Here is a 23,930-nt window from a genome sequence, read left to right on the forward strand (position 1 = left end):
TTTTAGTTAAAAAGTAATCCTTTGAAATTGCAATTAACACAAATTAAAACTGGCCTGCTATTTGGACAAGTAGAACATTAAGTAAAAACAAAATATTGTATTTATAAATCTAAATCTAGAAGAGGCATAGAGAAGTAATCTTGTCTTAAGTCCCTTATGTTTTCTAGACTAGGAAGCTAAAATTGCAATATATCAAATGTTATTTTTGAGACATTGAATAGAGAGCAGAACCTAGAATTTGAACCAGGATTTCTGATTTCAAATCCATTGTTCTTTTTATTATGCAATGCTGCCTTCTAATTGTTGGTGAATTTTGGATTATCTAGTTTCTTTTTGAGGAGTTGTAAAGATTGTTCTAACAGTTACTAAAAACATAAATGGCAAAATAAATATTTTTTCTCTACAAAATCTGTTTTCAGCTATGTCAAAGTATTTAGCTTTGCTTTTCTCTCTTTTTTAACTTGCTTTTTAGGTGTCACAATGGATAGAGTGCTTGAGTCAGGGCCTGAATTCAGATTTAGCCTCAGTCACTTAGTAGTTGTATGATTTTGGACAAATCACCTATTTCTCACTTTTCTCAACTGTAAAATGGGAATAATATTCATGCTTCCCACAATTGTTGAAAGGATAAAATGAGACTATTTGTAGAATAAAATGCTTAATGTAGTATCTGGGTCATAGTAGGCATTATAAAAATATCAACTATCATTATTATTATTTGTTAGCTAATTGTCATCAAGTGACTTACATATTTGTGGATTTTTGTTTTTCTTCTGTTTGAAGATTTTGACCTATATTTTTTATTTTATTTTATTTTATTTTTTTGAACACTTCAATGTTCCATTGTATCTTCATCAGGTTAAGGAAGGAATCATGAAATTAAAAGTAAATGTCTTTGACTCTGTTAAGGTTTTTTTTCTTTTTCTTTTCTTTTCTTTTTTTTAAATAGTATCGATTTAAAAAAAAAAGAAAAGAAAAACAGAAAAGGAATACAAAACAAAACAAAAGAGAATATTGTTATGTTCCTAGCAGAACATCAGGGAAAATTGTGAATATATAACAATGAATTACCATTTCAAGAAAGTATATATATATATATTAGTTGAAGAAATTATATTCATGAGTGTTCATCTTTTTTAAAAAATTTCCTTGTTCTTTTGTTCTCTGCTGTGCACTTTTTTCTTTATTTTTTCCCCTTTCAACCTCTCACTCCCCCAAGAAGTCTATAGTTAAGAAAGAATATATTATGTATACATATTAAATATAACCACACACACACATATCTTTCTTCTTTCTGCTGACTCTGCTTTAATTCTGCTCCTTAACTTGACTTGCTCTTATTTAACTTCTTTCCACTAGTGAGTGGATTCCTCCCTTGTCTTCCCTTTGCTTTCCCCTCCACCCATCCCATCCCCCTTATTTCTTTATAGATTTTGGAGGGTTATGTACCCTTCATGGTGTATATGTAGTGCTGTCTATTTAATCCATTCCTAATAGGAGTAGGTTTTCAGAACTACAAGTTCTCCCCACTCTAAACCTGTGTCTATTTTTCCTCTGCTCTATATTCGTATAGCATAATTACTATTTGTACCTTGATTTTGCCCCAATCTTTCTTTACCCTATTGCTGATGTTAATCGTAAACATATGATATACATTTCCCATGTTAAAAATAAATAAATAAAATAAAGGATTTGTCCATTTTAAGTTCCTTAAAATTGGTTCTTATATGTTAAATTTTCTATTGAGATTGGGTTTGGTTAATTTAAAAAGTCCTGAAAATCTGCACTTAGTTAAATGTCCATTTTTTTCTCATTCAGTATTATGGATAATTTTGCAGGATATGATGTTTTGCTGGTAGATGTAATTACACATCTTTTAATTTTGATTGCTGATAAGTCCTATCCAATTTTAATTGTAGTTCCAGCGTATTTAAATTGTCCCAAAAAAAGGTCAAAAGGAGAAAGAACCCAATCATAGGAAGTTACTAGGGGAATAGAGAAGACTGGAGTTCATCTTCAGAGGAGGATATTGAAGTTTTAAAAAGCCCTTCTTACCAAAGAAGAATGTCAGGTGATCACCTGTCCAAAAAGAAGAAAAATAAAATTAAATGAGAGAGGCTGAGAAAAAACTAACAGGGGAAAAAAGAATAGTAATGATCATAAAAGATTATGGAAAGAAATTCAACTATCTAGGAAAGCTGACTCAATTTTAAGGAAGATATTAATCCTTGAAAACTAGAATTAGGTAAGGAGAGGCCAGCAAAGATAGAGACTAAGAAACAATAAGACAAAATAGAAAGAATGACAAAGTAGAAGAGAATGTGAGACATCTCAGAAGAAAAACAATACATCTGGAGAAGAGAACAAAAAGAGAAAATAAGAATAATTGGACTACCTGAAAGCTATAGTCAAAAAAAAGAATCTTGATACAAGAAATAATTACAGAAAATCCATTCCAAAATGTTTGAATAAAAGAATAAAGTATATATAGAAAAAAACCCCACTAATTACCACCTGAAAGAGATCCTTCAATTAAAACCTATAAGGATGTCATAGCCAAATTCCAAAACCTCCAGGTCAAGAAAATAACTATTCAAATGTATTGGAGCCATATTTAGAATCAGACCCAGCAGTGCTACATTAAGAGGTCTTGGAACACTATATAATGAAAAGCAAAAGAATTGGACTTGAAGCAGAAAATAAACCCATCAAAGTATAATTCTGAATGGAAAAAAAGAAGATATTCAATGAATTGCCAGACTTTTAGGATTTTGTTGCATAAAGACCAAAACTTAATAGAAAATTTGACATATGAGATCCAAAATAAATAAAAGGTAAACATCAAAGGCTAATTACAAGGGACTCAAAAAGGACTAACTTTATATTTTATACATGGAGATGTAAACAATTTAAGATTGTCATTGGATAGTTTGAAAGATTTAGGGTAGAGTTAAGTATGATATGATTCTAGTATAGAGAAGTTAGATGGGAAAGAGGACTGGTAGTTCTGGAATCCTACAGTTATTGAGAATGGGTTAAAGAGGAAACAATACATTTATTTAGAAGGGCATAAAAATCTTATAAATTCTGAAAGAAATTAGAGGGTAAGAGGATAGAAGGGGGAAAAGATAAAGGAAGAATTTTTAGGGGGAACTCTGTATCAGATCAGGGTTCAAGAAAGAATAACATTAGAATGGGATGTAGAGGGAGGGAAAAGGTGAGAGAAGATAAGGGAAGAGTCCTTGGAAGAGGGCTAGATTAAGTAACAGCAAGGCAAAGTAGCTTGTAGAGGCAAAGCATGAGTCAATAGGGATAGGATAAGGATATAAGATATAAACACAAACACAGGAGTCGAATTTGTTGGGGAAAAGGGTTATAATCATTGATTTAAGACAAAATTAAGCTAAAATAGATCAAAAAAGAAAAGTAAGCCATATTAATATTGTTTTAGATTATTTAAAATAACTAGATAGATAATGTTGAAATATTGTTATGGTATAGGAAATGAGTTGATCTAGAAAAATATAGAAAGGCTTGGACTTAGGAAGGGAGATGTTACCTGCATGTGGTTGATCATAGATGTCTGTCTATGTATATCTCTATATATATATGTGTGTGTGTGTGTATCTAAATATATCAGTGCTTAATTGTAGCTTTCTTGGGGGAATATGGGAGGAGAAAAGAAGAAAAAAATAAAAAGTACATAGCAGAGAAAAAACCTACAAGGAAGCAAAAAAAAAATGGACAGCTCTGTATAAATGTATAGTTTTACATAGATTTTTGTGTAGTATAACATTTTTTAAAATGGAAATTTGTTTCATAATTTGATTCCTCTCATTTTCTGCTGTACATGGGGCAGTGACTTTTTCTTTTTCTTTCTTTTTTTTTTTTTTTTTTTTTTTTTTTTTTTTTTTTTTTTTCTATTTGAGAAAGTTGTGTTACTTATGATCAGTCTTCTCTCCAAGATGGTTTTAAGTGTCTCATTGTGCTATGAAGGTGACCTGGTTTTTATGTCACAAGAGTGATCTCTGGAAAGTTTACCAAGCTAGAAAGGTCTCATGCACAGTCTGATGATGACTGTTCTACAAAGATTTAGCTTTAATTTAGGGGGAGGCTCATTATTAACTGTCTGCAGTCTAACTTCACAGATTATAACTTATTAAAATAGTAAAATGAATTGTATGGCATTTTCTGTTTTAAAGAGGACTAATATAGTTCAGAAATGAAATGTACACAATATGAATATTTCTATTCACAGCTTCATTGAAAGGCATTTTATAATTTTATACATTTTTTTAGACATTTTTAGCTTATCTATTTTCAGTTCACAAAGTTACCGGACTATCTGAAGAGATAAGCTGCTGGTTTATGCTTAGCTTTCTTTTTTTTATCATGTGTTTTTAAGGATACCAAATACCTCTAATTTGTCTTGTTTTTATTAGGTACCCAGAAGAGCTTGCATGGCACACAAATCTGAGTCGCAAAATCTTGAGGAAGTCTCCACAGTTGGAAAAATTTCACCAGTTTTTGGTTAGCGAAACTGAATCTGTAAGTTTATTTTCAAACATATGAACTGATTGAACATTAAATTTGAAAGTGACATTAGAAATTTAATTATCATATGGCTACTCCCCCAATCCATTTTATAATTTAATTCATCCAATTTTTATTAAGTATCTACTAAGTGCCTAGTATGTGACATTGAGGCTACAAAGGCAAAAGTGAAACTGTTCTTTACTACAAAAAGCTTATATTCTAATGAGTTTGAGTACATTGAGTCCCAAAGGGGTAAAATGACCCCGCCAGGATGAATTCCACATATTTCTAAGTTTTTATCACAAGAGTGTTATGAGGGTGTATTCAGGAGTAGGATAAGGGTGAGTAGAAATCTGAGATTTCCTTATTTGCATCTGCATTTCTGGATTGGTTCTTTAGCAATCATTTTACTTTTCTCCATTCTTCCTTACCCTACTACTTCTAGGAGCTATGAGAAAGGAAAAGTCAAGGATGACAGTGTTGACATCTCTTTTTTCCTGATAGCTCAGCCCTCTCAGAAAAGGAGACGTCAGGGAGTTTTTCTCTGGTCCTAGTTAGTTTTTGAGTTAATTGGAGAAGAGTTACAACTCTAAAACTGTTTTTGATCTTCAGATAGTTGAAGAGTAAAGAGTAAAGTAGGAATAAAAAAAAGATTGTGTCTTCCTAGGGGCTTAAGAATGTATAATGCATTTGCTTGATTATGGGGAGCATCACAGAATTAACTTGTAATGAACCTGAAAAAAAGACTACAATTTATATTTACTTAATGCAGTATCGCAGTATCACTCTTTAAGAGCCCATAGCCTTTTTTTTTTTTTTTTTTGTGCTTCAAAAAACAAGTAGGACCAGAAGATGGAAGTTAACAATGATGTGGATATCGTCTTGGCATAAGAGAAAACTTTCCCCAAAATAGAACTCTTTACCAATGGAATGACCTGCATTTTGAAGGGTTGTCATCTATGACTGGAAACTATTATAGTCTTAATGAATCTTAGGTTGTATTGTGAGTGGAAATCTCATTAGTTGGAAGTTGAACTGGATTAGTTAATCTCTGAGATTCTTTCATTCTCTGCATATAGTTTTCAAAGTTGTGTTTTGGGAGGAAGAGGGAGATATGGGGGAAGAGAAACCAAATAACTTTTAATTATCAAGGGATATCCTTAATATGCTTTTATGACAAAACTATCTTTCAAAGTGACTTGAAATTCATTTGGATTATGATTGTATAGCAAATAATGAATGTTTATTTTCATGTTTGCCTTGCAATAAAATACATGATGTCTTTGCTTTTTTTTTTTTTTTTTTGAAATGAGGATTTTATAAACATGTTGTTACTGATACTTTTTTTTTTTTTTTCAGGGAAATATTAGTCGTCAGGAAGCTGTCAGTATGATTCCACCCTTGTTACTTAATGTTCAGCCTCATCATAAGGTATTGTTTGTTTCTGAATGTAGAAGAAAATTAAAGAATTTAGGTTTATTTGAAAACATAATGTATTGTTTAACATGTTGGCTTACTTGCCATTTAAGGGAGGGAAAAAAATTAGAACACAAGATTTTGTAGGTGATTGTTGAAAATTATCCATATATACACTTTGAAAACAAAAGGCTTTAATTTAAAAAAAAAAAAAAAGTACAACATAAATGTATGCCAATGCCATTTTAAAATTTTATAAGCTCTGCCTTTTACATGTAAAAATAATGATGGCTAATATTTATGTTAATATGTGTCAGGCACTGTGCCTGACACATTTACAATTTTTATCTCATAGCTGCTCTGGAGATAGGTGCTATGAGTTAAGTGAGGCAACAGAGGTTAAGTGATTTGCCTGGTTTCACAATAGGATGAAGAAACTTGGGCAACAAGGTTAAGTGACTTGTTCAGGATAACATAGCTTTTGCCTAAGGTTAGATTTGAACTCTGATCTTCTTTATTCCAGGCCCAGCTTTCTATCTTTTGCTGCTGTATTATCTAATAATTGAAATCATTCACCAATTATCCAATTCAATAATTATTAAGTGCTTAAAAATAAGGCTTTTCAGTTCACATTTTGTTTTTTCCATATTGTGTTCCCTTCTTTTTATCTGACATTTTTATTAATGTTGTCTTTCAAGTATAATCATAGATCTGGAGCTAAAAGCGGGAACTTGGACCAGTCTTTGGGCAGTTAAATGGGATAGAGCTGTTTATCTTTGCACTTTCAGATCTAATGCTCACTATTAATCCAACCTATTCATTGTTTAGCCTATTTTTCCTCTTGTTCTTTTTATGTATTCTACTTTCTATACAGGATTTGCTATATCCTCAAGGCTTTATTGTGACATTCAGCCTATAGGCTCCACAAATGCTATATTCATATTCAATTCTATTAGTAAACATTTTTTAGATAACAAAGTCTTTCAAAAAGTAGACTAGATGCTAGGGATTAAAAGACAAAAATGAAATTATTCCTCCCTGTAAGAAATTTGTCATGTTCAAGTTGTCTACAAAGCATTTTCTCAGTTGATGCTTGTAATATCTCTTGAGAAAACTAGACAGGACAAGAGGTTTGTTTTATTGTTTTATAAAGCTTCCTTGGAGAATATTGTTTTTAAAAGAAAACATCAAATACATTTTCATGTTTTCATGAATAGATTTTAGATATGTGTGCAGCACCTGGATCAAAGACTGCTCAGTTAATTGAAATGCTTCATGCTGATATGAATGTTTCCTTTCCAGGTATGTGATGGCATATTGTTTAGGTGGGGGGATGGTTAAGGGGAAAACTAAGACATAATCTATAACTGTGGTATTTGTAAAGTTAGGTGTTTTGTTTAATTTGAAATGTTTTTTCAAAATTAAAACAAAGCTAGTTATTTTTGTACCAAGTGTCAATTACAGATGTCATATTCCTAATATGACAGTAGCTTTCCCTTGTTTGGATGTTATTATTATTTAATTCCTATTAGAGATTGCTTTAAGGTTAATTAAATGAGTATATCTTATACTTTTATATATATATAAATATATATATATATATATATATATGAGAGAGAGAGAGAGAGAGAGAGAGAGATGAAACTTGTGTCTGTGATTTTTGAAATTTGCATGTAGAAGTATTGATTATTTTTAGCACCAAATAATATTATTGTGAAAATAGGGAATAAGTCAGGAAACTTAGGTTATGTTTTCAGATATTCTTATTACTTACTTTTGATTTATTGACCAAATCTGTTATATCCTAAAACATACTTAAGAATGAAAAATTTACTTTGGTTTGTGAACTAAATTGTTTTAAAAGTTAATTGGTTATATGAAATAAAGAGCAAGAAGTAGTTTAAATTTACCTTATATTTATATCTTTCAAGTCTGTAAAGGAGTTAGTTTTTGACAAAATTGTTTTTTTCCTACTTATAAGTATGTAAGAAACAGTATAATAAGCAATAAAATTAGCAATTAATATAGGGTAAAGTGAACTAGATAGCCACTTGAAATTCCACTCTGCCTTTGCCAATCTGGCCTTCCCTCAAACATACTTGGTATCTTTGAAAATAATTTTATAACAGATTATCATATTATTGATGTTATCAAGGGAATGGGATTATTTAGAAGTAAATCTATACCATACAATCTGGAAATATTACAGTAATTTGCCATATGTTTTTCGATCTTGATCTCTGTATTTCCTTTGTATCAACAAGGTTTTGTTAAAATCTTGTTTTAATGCTTGTTAGCCATGGATTAATCCCTTGAATCTGCTTGTGTTTCAATACCTTCCTGATATTGAAATACCAGGAAATTTATTCTTCTGCTTTTTGTCATTTTCTGCTATTTGGTAATATTAAAAAATAAATAAAAAACAGGACAAAAACTTCAGCATAGAAGTTATACCAGGGATATTGATTTGTCTTCCTCATACTTTTAACTAAATTCATTTTATCGTTTTTTTTAATCATTAGAAAATTTTTAGAACAGTGAAGATAAATGAAGGTTTTGCGTATATTTACTTTTTTTTTTACTTGATATGATAGGAGGAACTAAGATTTGAAGTTGTAGTGAACAAACTTGATAATGTTGCTATTTCTATTTCCAATTTGTAAAGATCATTTTAGTCATTAACCTTAGAAAAGTTAATCCCACTTTTGAATTTACATGTGCATAAAGTGTATCTTTAGCTCTCCCTTTTCACCATAACAGTGCCATCACTAAATTGTTGATTAAAGCTTAAGCTTTTTTTTTCCCCTGAAGACATCTGGTCATTTCTTATTTTATTAACTTTCCCCACTGTTATTATGTGAAATTAATTTTTGTGTTATCTGACATTACAATGTTATGTTCCCAGAGGGATTTGTTATCGCTAATGATGTTGACAACAAACGCTGCTATTTGCTGGTTCATCAAGCAAAAAGGTTAAGCAGTCCTTGTATTATGGTTGTAAACCATGATGCTTCTAGCATTCCTAGACTGCAAATAGATATGGATGGAAAGAAGGAGATTCTCTTCTATGATAGAATTCTGTGTGATGTGCCCTGCAGGTATTTTATGACATTTTTCTTTCTGATATTATAGTACGTATATAATTTCAGTACATCAAACTTTTGCTGAAATCATTAATTGTGTAAATGAGGTTTTTGTTTTGTTTTGCTTTGTTTTTTTTTTTTTTTTCCTTAAGTACAATGGAATTCTTTTACAAAAGAATGATTTTTAGAGCATATTTTAAGTTGAGGTATGTTTAATCATACATTTCTCCTTTTGGACCATGTTCTCTTTTAACAGGAAGCATAAAATATTTCAGAGTAACATATGTCCTGGAATTAATTGAAACTATAATTATAAAATAGTTTAAGTATGATTATTGTATCTCTCTTCTAGAAGAGGAGTAAAATACCTGAGTCTCCAGACCAGATAAAAGCTTTTATAGTTTCATCTAATTGATATTAAGTTGTAGTGTAATAAATTATACCTCTGATTAATTTAAAATTTCTTTAGAGGTAATACTTCAAAAAGCCACAAGATGATGACATTGCTTCATTAGCTTATGTGTTTGTCATGTTATTCCATTCTGTATATCTCCTGTTGTTTGTTTCTTGGCATACAACCCTGTCTCATGTCTGTTTTATTTCATGTTTCTTGTGTCAACTTAACAAATTTTTTTCCTGTTGTGTATATCTCAGTGTTCCAGTGATTGTAAACAACTCACATTCTTATTAATTGTTCTGTGTAGACACTGGGAAAACAATGGAAAAAATTCTTGATCTCAGGGAATGTATAATTTAAGGTATTGTTTTGGAGGGAAGAGAGCCAAGCCAATTAGAGAGAGACTTTAGGTAGCACAAATTTAAAATGACTTAGTGTGTAGAAGTCATTGGTGGCATGATAGATTTGAGAAGTATTCTTTCTCTGTTTTCTTTATCTGCTGATCTGTTCCCCAGTCTTTCCCCTACCCTTTCTAAATTAGTTACTTATTATAGAGTTGTCATGATTTTATTAAATATTTTGCTTCATTATGATTTTTAAATTATTAAAACCTTTTCATTTTTCCATCTTTTTAGAGTAAAACTACAATTAATTGGTTTTTTTTACTCATATAGTTCTTTTATTGGTTTCATTTGTGGGTCATTGATTCTTAAAAGAAAAGTGCTTCCTTAGCCTTACTCTTCAAGCCAGTCAGATTTATCAGTTTGCTTTCTATATTATCATCTAGATCTAACTTGACAGTCTTAATGTGTGATTATTTCCAAGCTAGGTACATTTCACCTCAAGACTTAAAATATATGCAGCATTTTTTCATAGATGAAAGATGTAATCACAATTATTGCTAAGGAAATAGATTAAAAGTATAATTATAATTAATTCATATTTTTTCATTCCAGTCTTAAAACTTTGCAAATAATTACCTTTAGTTGTAAGTTAATGAGGCATTCAAAAATCTCTATTTTTTCTTCAGTAATTGAATAGTTTCCAAATTACTCAGATTAAAAACTGTTTCGGTTCAATTTATAATAGACAGTACATTATATTCCAGCAGTTTTAAAAGATAGTAAAGTGAGTTAATGCCTTCTTTGTTTAAGATTGTTTTCAAATTGTTTTTTAAGGAAAAAAATCCAATTGTACTAATATAAGTGGAAAGCGTATATATTACCTGAATTTATGCAGCATTTTTAATAAAAAAAATTTTTTTTCTTTTTAGTGGAGATGGTACCATGAGGAAAAACATTGATGTATGGAAAAAGTGGACAACACTAAATAGTTTGCAACTACATGGGTAAAATATGTTACATATTTTATGAGATTTTCTTTGAAATAGATCTACCTATTTGACAAAATAAAAAAAATTTTAATTATTGTAGCTAAAGATTCAGTTTCAGATTTAAGCATATTTGTGTAATCCCTAAAAATAGTCCAAATTGATTTATGAAAATAAAAAAGTTAGCTGATTTGGAAACTTTTCATGAAGAATTCTTTAGTAAGGTAATGTATGCTAAATATTCTTGGTGATTTTGAAAAATCCACATAGGAGTCTTAATATAGAGATGTTTAAAAATCTTAAACATACATCTTAACATGTTGCTAATATAGATATTATTGTGCTGTTTCTATTATTGCTATCCAAATGACTTCTTTGTTATAACATCCTACTAATTATCTTTTTGTTTCTTCATTTATTTTTTTCCCAAGTTTTTATTTGTTTGTATAACTAAATTCTTAGATTTAGAAGTTCCATATTTACTGTAGAAGTAATTTCATCTTAAATAGCTTGAGTAGGGATGTATACCAAAGGTTATCCCTTTTTTGTTGTTTATTTTTTCTTTAGACAACTGGGATTTAAGCACCTTGTTCAGGGTCACACAGCTAGTATGTATTAATAAATGTCTGGGACCAGATTTGAACTTGGGTTCTCCTGACATGGATGGTTTCAATCCACTGCCTCATCTAACTGCCCTGGTTATCCTTTTAATAGATTCAATAACCTTTTCCTAGGTATATATAAATCTGATGTCAAAACAGCAGGAAATGGTATTTTAAAATTTTTTAGAAGTAATTACTTTTTATATGCATAGTGTAACTTCTATTTAGTTTGATTAATTTGAAAAGAAAATAAGTTGGCTAAGTTTTTACTTTCTTGTAAGTTTCCTTTTGTGTTCCTTCAGGTCTGTTTAGAAACAATTCTGAGAGTTTGAGTTGGTTTTGACTATTTAATGCTCTTACTGGCTGCAAGATTGCAAAATGAAATTCTTTTGATGTAAAACTACCCATATCATATATTTAATAGTCCTATTTGCTTGTAAAGAAGAGTCATATTAAATTCATTTGCTAAATAGTGATATGCTGCAGACCAACTAAATTTCAGTGTTTAGCTAAAAACAATTCTGTTCAGAAACCTGAAAGCATTTTTGTTAGCATTTCAAAAATTGTTCCAGCTTAATACTGATCAGCAACATAATACATACTCTATCACCATTTTCACCCTGGATATATGTTATAGCTGTAGTCAGATAGATATATGGCTTTTCCTATGGGCATAACTGCTAAGAGATCCTAATCCAAGAGAAAGAATTCTGGAAGAAAAAAAAACCTCTAATTCTAAAATATCCCATTTTTTACACTGTTACTAACTTATCTATAAATTGGATTTTTTGGCTAGTTGTTGATCTAGAGACTGAATTGTTTTGATTAATTTAGCAGCAGATACTGAATTTGATATTTTTGAAATTACCTTCATTAATCTATAGTTTGTTTAGCTCTATATTTATGACTTGGTTAAAGTATTTGAAGAACTGGAATAATTTTAGAGAAAAGGTTTTTTTGGAGTAGGGAACAATTCAATTTCTATTTAATCTAGAGTGTATTATCCTTTTAGTTTACAGCTTAGGATAGCAACACGTGGGGTTGAGCAGCTGGCGGAGGGTGGCAGGATGGTGTATTCCACATGTTCATTAAATCCTATTGAGGATGAAGCAGTCATAGCCTCACTGTTGGAGAAAAGTGAAGGTAAAAAAATAATTTAAAACTGTACATGCATACATTGTATAGTTAAATAATGTGTGTAACATTTCTTGAACTACCTGGAAAATTGGGAACTCAAAGGAAAATTAGCTGTGTTGTACAATCTTGGCTTTTGTTGCATTGAAATTTCCTCACACTACTAGCTTCTATAATATTCTATAATATTGGAGAGTTTTAAAAATTGGAGAGTTTAAAAAATTTACACTTTTCAGTAAATCCCTTAATATTTCCTATTACTTATTCAAAAGACCAGAGTGAGGGGAAATTATGTAAATTATTTAAGTATTTATTGGTATCTTGGCTATTTTTTGCAAAACATTTTCCATCTCATATAACTGTTATTTTTAGTTTCATCTGGAGGCAATATTTACAACTTACTGTGCTCTGATTATGTTTTTGTTTTTTTAATTACCTATTTGTCTTTGTTATGCAATAAGTTCTTCTCATTTTGAACAATTCTATGTTTGATATTCTATGACTTTATTTTTATATAATGTCTTAGTTGTGTCTATATATAAGCACATTGAAAAAACTTTAAGACCATAAATATTTGCTTTTTAAAAATACTTGTATTACCTAAAAGTTTTGATAGGAATTATTGGAACTCATAATCTATGTGAATTCTACATGACTAGTAAAATTATACCCAGAACATTTGCAAGTCAGTTTTTGATCATGTAATAACTAAGATATTTTTTTTTTAGAGGCAGCTAGGAATTTAGATTTTATATTCATGCTTTCAGGAAAATTTTATCCATATTCCTTCCTTCGATTTAGTATCAAAAACAAGCCACAGTGAAAAAAAGAACAGTTTGAAATTTGAAGTTTTCACGTGATTTTATAGCTTTCCCAAATCCATTTAATATTTTCAGATCACTTTTACAATGTAGGTTACCTAACTCCTCATAGTGTCTGTTGCCACATACATGTTACTTTTTAAAGCATATACTTTTAGGTTCTTTGGGAGTTTTAAGCATCATCACATTTTAAAGCTGGAAAGGACCTTAGAAAACACAATCCATTCTTGCCTCTACTTGTATATATTTTTTGAAATAATGTATCTTTAAATCCTTTCCTTTTAAGTCAAGTCCCACATCTACCAATTATTAGATTTTATTTGATTATATCAAAACAGTCCTTTATATGTCCAAATCTTCTCCATTTTATGGCAGTGTTTTCCCAATGAATCTTTCATATAGCTAACAAAGGAATCTTGATCTCATGCTGAATTTGAATTAGTCCAGTTTGCCAAAGATCTGACCATTAGGTATTTACTTAATCCAGACTGAAAGGAGAGCTTGCTGCCTTCTCTCTACATTCCCCCTTCCCTATTTTTTGCAACGACAAAACTGTAGAAGCTAAACCCCTTCAGCACTGTAGTGAGTAACATCTCATTTAGATATTTAATTGCTATAATCCACTTTTGTTGTTCTTCTTAAAAAAGGTTCATTACTTAGCTTAAAATTTGTAATCTAAATTCTAGCATTTCCTTCATTTGTAAGGAACTTCAATATATATATAATGTCCCCTTAAGCATTTTGGCCTTTCATTTAATCCTTTCCCTTAATTCCAAAATTCAATTTATTGAACTAATTTTAACCAATTGGTTAGATAAAAATCTTAGAAAATATTCTTTGAGACAAATAAAGATAAAACTAGGGTGGAGGTTCTATATCTTCTCCCCACAATTAAAAAAAAAAAAACTTAAATTTTTAAAATCTATGTAAATCCAACCTTTGATTTTTTTTTTTTTTTAAATAGCTTTTTATTTACAAGATATTTGCATGGGTAATTTTTCTACATTGACAATTGTGCAAAACCTTTTGTTCCAATTTTTCCCCTCCTTCCCCCCACCCCCTCTCCCAGATGGTAGGTTGACAATACACGTTAAATATATAAATATGTTGTATATATAAATAAGTATAAGTTATACATGTCCATACAATTATTTTGCTGTACAAAAAGAATCAGACTTTGAAATAGTGTACAATTAACCTGTGAAGGAAATCAAAAATGCAGGTGGACAAAAATAGAGGGATTAGGAATTCTATGAAGTGGTTCATACTCATTTTCCAGAGTTCTTTCACTGCCAACCTTTGTTATTAATGCTTTTCTCTCTTATACAGGTGCTTTGGAGCTTGCTGATGTTTCTTCTGAGTTGCCAGGTTTAAAATGGATGCCTGGGATTACAGAATGGAAGGTAATAAAGAAAATATTTAAAATATTTTAAGTGGTTTTAGCTAGATGATCATTTTCATTTCATGGAAAGATCCACCAGTGGCTGAATTGCTATTGCATTTAATTCAGTAATTTGAGTAATATTATATTTGGGTACAGATATTAAGCATAGTTAAAGAATGAAATAATTTGTAATGCCATGCTACAAAAATCCTGGTATATGATTTCCTAGCCATACTGTGAGGAGAAAAGATGTTGTTTTATTCCCATCTTCTGAATTACATTCTTATTTTTTATTTTCCTCTAGGATAAAATATAAGCAATTCTTAGTATAAAATAATGTACTGAAGTGAGAAGTCTGAAAGTTGTTAAACTTAAGATTTTAGATTTTATTATTTAACAATTATGTACATTTTCCTTTGAGTTGCTGTAAAAATTATTGTGCTTTTTTCATCACAGTTTAATTTTCATTACAAATATGAATTTAATACTAATAATGATAATTATGGATTTTTTTCCCCTCTATGCTTTTTTAATATTCTCAGACAGCATTGATACATTTGGTTAATATATTTGGTTTTGGTTTTTTCTTGCAGGTAATGACAAAAGATGGACAGTGGTTTGCAGATTGGAAAGATGTACCTCAGAGTAGGCATACTCAAATTCGTCCTACTATGTTCCCCCCAAAATGTCAAGAAAATTTAAAGAAAATGAACTTAGAACGTTGGTGAGTTTTCTTAAGTTGGTAAATACATGCATTGTTTTATGTACTTTTAACTAAAGAGGTTTGAGTTGAAAAGGTTCCTTTATTTGTAGGAATTCTTTTGGTAACTTTTATAGTAGTAGAGGAGATGCATCTCCAAATCTTTGTGTACAACAGCCCATGAGTGAGTGTAGGTATGTATAGGAATTTGAGATTTTCAGTGATCTTTCTTATCTTCTTGTTGTATATAACCCATGTATCCGGTTCTCTGGGCATACTTGAGGTGTATAAAAGTAACGATGGGTACAAGAACCCATTTTCACTTGAGATACCTATATCCCTGTATATATGCCTTAAACTTTAGTTTTAATTTCTTTACCTTTAGTAAATAGGGAAAGAAGGCAAACCATCAGAATTATGACTGGACATGTAAGTGAAAGGGATCAAAATTATTTGCAAGAATTGAGTTATCTGCTTGGGAGTCATAGTCAGTATTTTGTAGTGAACTGTCAGAGAAATTATGATATTGGTTGCAAATGTAGTATTTAGACATTTCTTGTACTGCCAAGTTAGTGAAAGACAAAATTTGATAAATTTCAGTTCCACAAATTTGTTCCACTGTGCTTACAGATGTGTGTTATTTATTTTTTTAAATACATAAAGATAACCACAATCAGCTCTTGGGTAATTGCTGCATTATTTTTATGCATAAAAATAATTTCACCACATAGATGAATAGCTTTAATATGTATGTGTTTTTTTAATTAGCCTTCGGATATTACCACATCACCAGAATACTGGAGGGTTCTTTGTGGCAGTATTAGTCAAGAAATCTTCAATGCCTTGGAATAAACGTCAGCCTAAGGTACAATTTATTCTTGAGAAGAAGTCTTCTAAGTAGTTGTACTTCTCAGCTGAAACTAATAAACAAGTTCAATGGAAGACAGGATATACAGAGAGTATGAAGGAGGCGGCTTACTAGGGCTGGGGCTTGTCCATTCTGTGTTGCAGTGCCCTACAACTATTGGGTATTACTATTTTCTTACATTATTAATTTCAATGAGGAGAAAAAAACAGACTCAAAGGAGTCATGAATTCCTAGTCACTAGAATTTATTAAAGCCTTGGCTAGGCAATACTTCATAAGGATGCTATACATAAAGATAATTGATATATCCAGGTGATGAATTTGGAGTTAATCTTTTACATCCATTCTACTTTTTTGGTAATCATCCAGTCAATTTTGTAACTGAATATTGCTTGTTTTATGAAATAGTTTTTTGTTTTCCTTCAAGTTTATCCCTAAATTATATGGGAAAAACTTTTAAAAAATAAATCTAGGTTTTGGTAAACAAGTCTGTTGGTGTTTAGTCATGTGGGTAGTAATAAATTTAAGTTCTGTTTGCTTGAAATATATTCTTAATCTTCATGGTTTTCTGATAGCTCCAGCGAAAATCTATGCATACAGGAGAAGCTGCAGAATCTAACTCTTCAGTCTCTGTAGAGATGAGAGCTTCAGCCCCTACAGAAACAAGTCTCACAGCTTCTGCAGAAACAGTTGATAGATCTGTTACTGTAACTGATGGGGATGAAACCATGCAGAGAACTCAAAATTTGGAGAGTGACATTAACAAGAAAGATGGTGTATGTGGGTAAGCAGTTTATGTCTCATTTGAATATTTTTATAATGTACTGAAGTGAGAAGTCTGAAAGTTGTTAAACTTAAGGTTTTAGATTTTATTATTTAACAATTATGTACATTTTCCTTTGAGTTGCTGTAAAAATTATTGTGCTTTTTTCATCACAGTTTAATTTTCATTACAAATATGAATTTAATACTAATAATGATAATTATGGATGGGATTTAAGAAGTACACTTTAATATATATACCTAGAGGGAGCAGTAAAAACTACACACTTAGTTGGCATAGAAGTTAAAGATGTAGGTTTTATTTTTTAATCTATAGTACTTCATAATTTGTCTCCTAATTTTTTTTTTCCCTGTCCTTTTCTTGGAGTCAGTAAATTTACCAAAAACTGGTCAAAATCAGAATTCTATCAATAGCTCATATGTGAAGTTTAGCAGGGTATGGAATGGTGGAAAAGAATTTGAGAATATATTCATGCTATTGTGTTTAAATAGTATTAATTGCCATTTTGATCATTAATTATAAATTTTTTGTTCTTATCACATAATTGCTTTAGCCCACCCCCATCAAAGAAAATGAAGTTGTTTGGATTTAAAGAAGATCCATTTGTATTTATTCCTGAAGATGATCCATTATTTCCACCTATCCAGTAAGAATAATTTTTTTGTTTTTATTTTAATGTATTAACAAATAATGTGTAATCATTAGCTAAAGATTCTCATATTGGACTAGATCATAAAAGACATTCCTCTTATGTTAATGTGTAATGGTAATAAAATATTGGGTTATCTGCTGTAGCTGTTAATAAATGTAATATATGGAACAGAAGTTTTACCTGAAAAAGCATAGTTTGTGTTCTATTTTAGTAAATTTTTAATACTAATGTTCAGATTATCTAGTGTTGTAAACCAAAATCCTCATTTGAATTTCAAATTAATTTTCTGTTAAATGCTTTTATTTTAAAAAATACATTATACATATTATTACAAAATGTAATTATTATATTACTATTGTGTGATCATTTCAGTGATGTCTGACTCTTCATTTCTATTGGGATTGGGGGGGTGAGGGTTCTAGGCACAGTTTGCCATTTCCTTCTTCAGCTCATTTTCATAGGTGAGAAAAATGAGGCAAACAAGATAAAGTAATTTGCTCAGGGGCACACAGCTACTAAGTGTCTGAGGACAGATTTTAATTCAGGAAGATAAGTCTTCCTGATTCCAAGCTACCTAACTGTCCATCATATATATATAATCTATTTCTATATCATCTATATCAGTATATAATGTCTCCTATCTATGCCTATGGCTGTCCCTGTGTCACTGTTATCTATGTTTTGATCATCTATGGCTATGGAGTGTTCTCAACTTGGCAAGAACATGGTTGAGAAAAAATGTGTTAAGACTGGGTCCAAAATACTTTTGTTTTTATTTAAATGTAATTAATTAAGCTGATAATACCTTAAGTGGAAATTTGCATTTAATTTTATCTCATAGACAGCCTCTCAGATAAATAATCCTTATCCAGTATTAAAATATTATATTTTATTTAATACTTTCTTAACGTGACTAAATGTTTTCAGATTACTATTGGGAGACTTTTTGAAAATATTTCACTTTTTAATCCTGTTAATAATTGGAGGTTTTTAATGGTTTAAATTACCCAGCATTGTTTTCTTAGATAGCTGTAGCATCTTGATTTGTCTTTTATTTTAAATCAATACTTTCTGTTTTTTTTTTAAAAAACAAATTAAAATTCATAATTATCTTGCATCAACATTTGTGGAAAACTTTGGTACGGTATAGAGGATAAAGTACTCTTGGTAAAATGTTAGCAGTGGTGTCAGTTAATTTCTTCTTGCTCTCCATGTGTAACCATTATTATTCTGCATTCTCTTTCTGGGCTGCTTTCAAGGTTATTTCCCTGTTTTTACTGGCCCTATTGATTAGGCCTGTTATGGTGATAGGTGGTGTTTCTTAAAATTGCTTTCAGGAGCAGCTAGTTGGTATAGTGAATAATGTACAAGATCTGAGTTCAGATGTGACCGCAAACACTTAACATTTGCTGGCTGTGTGATCCTGGGCAAATCACTTAATCCCAGTTGCCTTAGCCAAAACAAACAAACAAACAAAACAAAAAAAGCTGCTTTCAGCCATCAGTAGCTCAAATGAATCATTAAGTTTGAAACAAGTTATGATTTAAGAAGCAAAATAACTGAGTTATCACAAAGTATTTAAAATCAAAACTAAGTAGGGGGCAAATCATAATCTCTTCATAGATGATGTATTTGGAAATAGTTTGCAATGTATTAAGAAGTCATGAATTAATGAATTCTGAACTCCAGACAAAATATGTTGTTTTGTTTGCAGGGATTTTTATGCTTTGGCTCCTTCATTCCCAAAGATGAATTTATTGACTCGAACCCAAGAAGGGAAGAAAAGACAATTGTATATGGTTTCTAAGGAGCTAAGAAATGTATTGCTGAATAACAGTGAGAGAATGAAGGTATAACTTAGCATTTTAATAACTAATATATAAATTGGAGTGTTTGCCTCTTGTGTTTACCCAGTTTTTAATCCTATTTATTTTGGAAATAAGTTTTGTTATATGCATATAGTTTGTAAATGTTAATTATTAAGATTTATCATGTTTTTAAATGTAGGTAAGAAAGTATGACAATTGAATTTTTTAAAAGATCCCTCACCACATTTAGTTGCTGACAATGCTAAAACCAGTTACATTATTTTCATTTCAGACACTTAATACTTCCTAGCTGTGTGACCTTGGGGAAGTCATTTAACCCCAGTTCCCTCAGCCAAAAAAAAAAAAGAAAAGAAAAGGCTTTAATTTTAAAAAGAGAGGAGGGGAGGGGAGATCGGAAGGAAGACAAATTTGGAACTCAAAATCTTGTAAAAATGAATACTAAAAATTATCTTGACATGTATTGGGGGGAGGGAATAAAGTACTATTTTTAAAATGGGGGGGAGAAGGAAATAGGTTGGGAAACTTACTTTGAAGCCAAAGAACGTATAGCAGCATAAGCTTGCATTCATAGATCACCTTTCTATCTTCTTCATTATATTCCTTTATTATTTTTTCTCCACTCTTCCTCTCTTATCACAGTCTTCTCTATCTTAATTATCTTAACAAAATAAAATATATAGGAAAATCTTGTCTCTTTGAGAGGCAGTATGATCCCTTTGAAAGAATCCTGGATTTGGAGTAGGAAGAATTGGGTTCATATTCTGGCTCTGAAGTTTATGTCCCCTGAGTAAATCACTTAAGCTTTCTGGGCCAATTCTGTCTTTAAAGTGAGAATTTAGATTGCTTGGATTCACAAGGTCCTTTGTAGATCTCAATTTTTTAATTAGCACTTTCTATAAAACATTGAACTTCTGAGCCATTTCCCCCAAGCCCTTATTGTAGAAAGATACATTTGAATTCAGAAAAGGCAACCATTTTCCTTTGATATATATTCCCCATTTCATAATTGTTAGGCCAGTTTTATAATTTTTCTTCCCCTATTTGTATGTTTAAGAAAGGAAGAACAAATTAGGAACCATTTTATTCCAAAAAACCCTTGAAAAAAGTGAAAATATTTCTTCTTGCTTCTGAGTACCCACCTCAAGCTTCATAATTTCCAACCTTTGACTATATTTTCATCAATTACAGGTTATTAACACTGGGATAAAAGTATGGTCTCGGAATAATGATGGGGAACAGTTTGGTTGTGCTTTCCGCCTGGCGCAAGAGGTAACTCTAAAATTCCTGATTGGTGGTCACAGAATTTAAAAAATTTTACATAGCTAGTCTCTCAATGCTAAAACTAACTTGCCAGACATCAAATTTCAAAGCTCAGACACCACTTTCCCAAGGCCTGTATAAAAGTACTCAATACTTAAGTTTTTATTAGAATTCATATTCAAAGATACTCTTGTTTCTTATTAATTTGGTTATTGATTTAGTTAATTATGCTAATAGTTTTTTTAAATATTGAACCAGCCCTGTATTCCTGGTATAAATTGTACTTGGTCATGTGTATTATCCTAGGGATGATTTTCTGTAATCTCTTTGCTAATATTTTATTTAAGATTTTTGCATCAACATTCATTAGGGAGATTAGTCTGTAGTTTTTTTTCTCTGTTTTCATCCTACCTGCTTTGGGTATTAGTACCATGTCTGTGTCATAAAAGGAATTTTGTAGGAGTCCTTTATTCTCTATTTTTTCAAATAGTTTATATATAGTATTGGAGTTACTGTTCTTTAAATGTTTGGTAAAATTCACATGTAAACCTATCTGATTCTAGGGATTTTTTCTTAAGGAGTTGATTAATTTATTTCCTGATACTCTTTGTTTCTTAATTTTAGACAATGTGTGTTGGGTTATTTTTTGTTATTGTTTGAGATGAAAATGATGACATTGTGATAATCTTCTTTTATTCCAACAGGGAATATATACATTGTATCCATTTATTAATTCAAGAATCATTGTTGTGTGTATAGAAGATATTAAAATTTTATTAACCCAGGAAAACCCATTTTTTAGTAAGTTTAGTAGTGAGACACACAGACAAGCTAAGGATATGGGTAAGTTTTTATTATATGAACTATGAAAAATTAATCAAAATGTAATTGATTTAACACCTCAATTGCCTCAGGGAGGGAAATATACTTGATTTTGATAAATTATTAGGCTTTATAAAATGTACAGGGTTTTTTTTGTTTTGTTTTTTGTTTTATGTTTTTTCATATTGTTAGAATCTCTTCATATTTTCAATTTTATTTTCTCCCTATAAAGAAGCACTTTTGTTTAGACAAATCTGATTCCTCGCTTTCCTTAAAAATGTTTTTCTCACAGCCATTTTTGGTATTAATCAAAATACTATCATGAATAAAGTTTGTGCAACTAAGTTTAGATGTCTTAACCTGGAGTTTTGACAACCAAGATTCCTCATTTAGCATTAGGTTTACTTTAAGAGGAAAAAAAAGTGTGGTGTTCTTTCTGGTTCAGTTCAGAAGGCCACACTTTATCAATTCAAAGACAAAAGTGAAAATCTCAGCCCCTAAGAAACTTGTTTTCTGCTTTGACTACTTTATTAGGGACTGGAGTTTTCCAGACAAGTTTTCTTGTTATCACTTCATTTCCCCAAAACCGGTTTTGTTTTGTATTATCTTATCTAAAACCCTCCAAAGACTATTTAGAAAACAGTTCCTTAGGACATCAAGCCACAACATTTAACAATTAAAAGCAGCAATCCAACCACATTGAAATTACAGATTATAATTTCTCTTTTGTGCTTTCTGTAAAAATAACAAAATTCTCCTTAATAGAAATAAGATATGTAATTTATTATTGTAAAATATCTTAAAGTAATCCAGAAGCAAGTGAGAAAGGAACTTGAATCATAGAAGAGATGGTCAAAGCTTCAGCCTTATTTATTTCAGTCTTTATAAATTGTGCCTTATTTGATATTTTGATCAGTATTCACATGAAATAAAATGAAAAATTACTATATTCTTTGTGTAAGGGAGTTATAAAGTATTGAGGATCTTGCATAAAATTGAGCCTTATTTACTGTTTGTTTTCACTTTTTACATTTCATTTATTTGCCTATTAATGTAGGTAAAAACTTTGTTTCTTCTTGAGAAACAACAGCGTTCTTTTTTCCTCTGAATTTTTTATTCATATTATTCTTGTTCCTTTATTCCATTTGTTTTAATCTCTTTGGTTCTATGTTTCTGATTCAGTTTCATGAAATCTTAATAATGATTATTACTGTTATGTAATGAGAATGCAGCTTTTATTGGGCCTTGGAAAGTAGAAAAGATTATAAGAAATATCATGTTGGAATTTTCCAATGATCCATCTTGTTCAGTATTTTGTCTCTGGTTAAAGGGTTTTCCAAATGTTATCAATTCAGATATGTTTGATTTTTTTTTTTTTTTTTTTAATGATACACTTAATAGTAGTTGGAGATTATATTATTGTAATTGATGATGCTAGAGATAACATTAAACTTTTTAATCTTTATATCTCCTCCTTCCTACCTTTTTCCCCCCATCAGTGGCATTTTGTGTCTTAAGAATGCTAGATTGCCTTCATTCCTTATAAGCATTCATTTATCAAGTTTTGTTCTTCCTGCAAAATATCTCTCTTGCATCTCTTTTCTTTACTTCTATAGCCTTAGTCTAGAATTTCCTCATCAAGTCACATTTTAGTTCTCTCTTTTGACTCCAGAGTCTTTGACTCTCTGTCTTGCCTCTACCAGCTACTAGATAATTCTTTCAGAAGGATTAGATTTGTCTTGCTTGGCCCCACATAACAGCCAGCAGCTATAGGTGGAAGTTGGAAATAAGCAGATGTAGGATTGATGTAAAAGAGAATTTCCTGACAATTAGCTTTCCAAAAGTTAAATGAGCTATCTCAAGAGTTAAATGGGTTTGCCCCTCACTAGACTTTTTTAAGTTAAAACTGAGTGACCACTTTTTCAAGTTTGTTTAAAAACAGCTTTTTGTTATGCAGGACCTAGAATCCAGAAGGCCTAAATTTCTCTTCTATGACCATGATTATATTTCTTAATCTTTCTGTGCCTCAGTCTCCTAATCTGTAAAATGAATCTGATAATACTTATAGTATCTACAGCATAGGCACATGAGATCATGTATGTAACATTCTGGTTTGTACAATCAGTTGATATTAATAGCTAAAAAATTAAAAGCTGTTAATCCCAAAAGGGATTGGTTTTTGTTGTTTTTTGTCTTTGTATCCACAGAGCCCAGTTTTAGTGTTTTGCATATATTAGGCACTTAATAAAAGGCTTGCTGGGTTGGATTATTTAGGAAGTTCTGGTTCAGGAAAAAAGTTTGATTAGGTGACCT

The 23,930-nt window shown here is 30.5% G+C and overlaps 1 protein-coding gene across 1 annotated transcript in view; it reads left to right on the forward strand.

The window, feature by feature from the left end:
- NSUN2 (NOP2/Sun RNA methyltransferase 2) overlaps positions 1–23,930 on the forward strand; it is a 31,781-nt gene that overhangs the window by 4,228 nt on the left and 3,623 nt on the right. The window contains exons 4-17 of the mRNA XM_074279142.1: positions 4,443–4,548; positions 5,896–5,967; positions 7,170–7,254; positions 8,858–9,050; positions 10,706–10,780; positions 12,377–12,507; positions 14,649–14,722; positions 15,297–15,427; positions 16,172–16,268; positions 16,846–17,054; positions 17,608–17,700; positions 19,421–19,556; positions 20,724–20,804; positions 21,500–21,638. Of these exons, the coding sequence (XP_074135243.1) occupies positions 4,443–4,548; positions 5,896–5,967; positions 7,170–7,254; positions 8,858–9,050; positions 10,706–10,780; positions 12,377–12,507; positions 14,649–14,722; positions 15,297–15,427; positions 16,172–16,268; positions 16,846–17,054; positions 17,608–17,700; positions 19,421–19,556; positions 20,724–20,804; positions 21,500–21,638 (1,622 nt within the window). The remainder of the gene's footprint in view (positions 1–4,442; positions 4,549–5,895; positions 5,968–7,169; positions 7,255–8,857; positions 9,051–10,705; positions 10,781–12,376; positions 12,508–14,648; positions 14,723–15,296; positions 15,428–16,171; positions 16,269–16,845; positions 17,055–17,607; positions 17,701–19,420; positions 19,557–20,723; positions 20,805–21,499; positions 21,639–23,930) is intronic.

The sequence above is a fragment of the Sminthopsis crassicaudata genome, chromosome 1, assembly GCF_048593235.1.
Source record: "Sminthopsis crassicaudata isolate SCR6 chromosome 1, ASM4859323v1, whole genome shotgun sequence".
In the NCBI taxonomy this organism is placed as follows: Eukaryota; Metazoa; Chordata; class Mammalia; order Dasyuromorphia; family Dasyuridae; genus Sminthopsis; species Sminthopsis crassicaudata.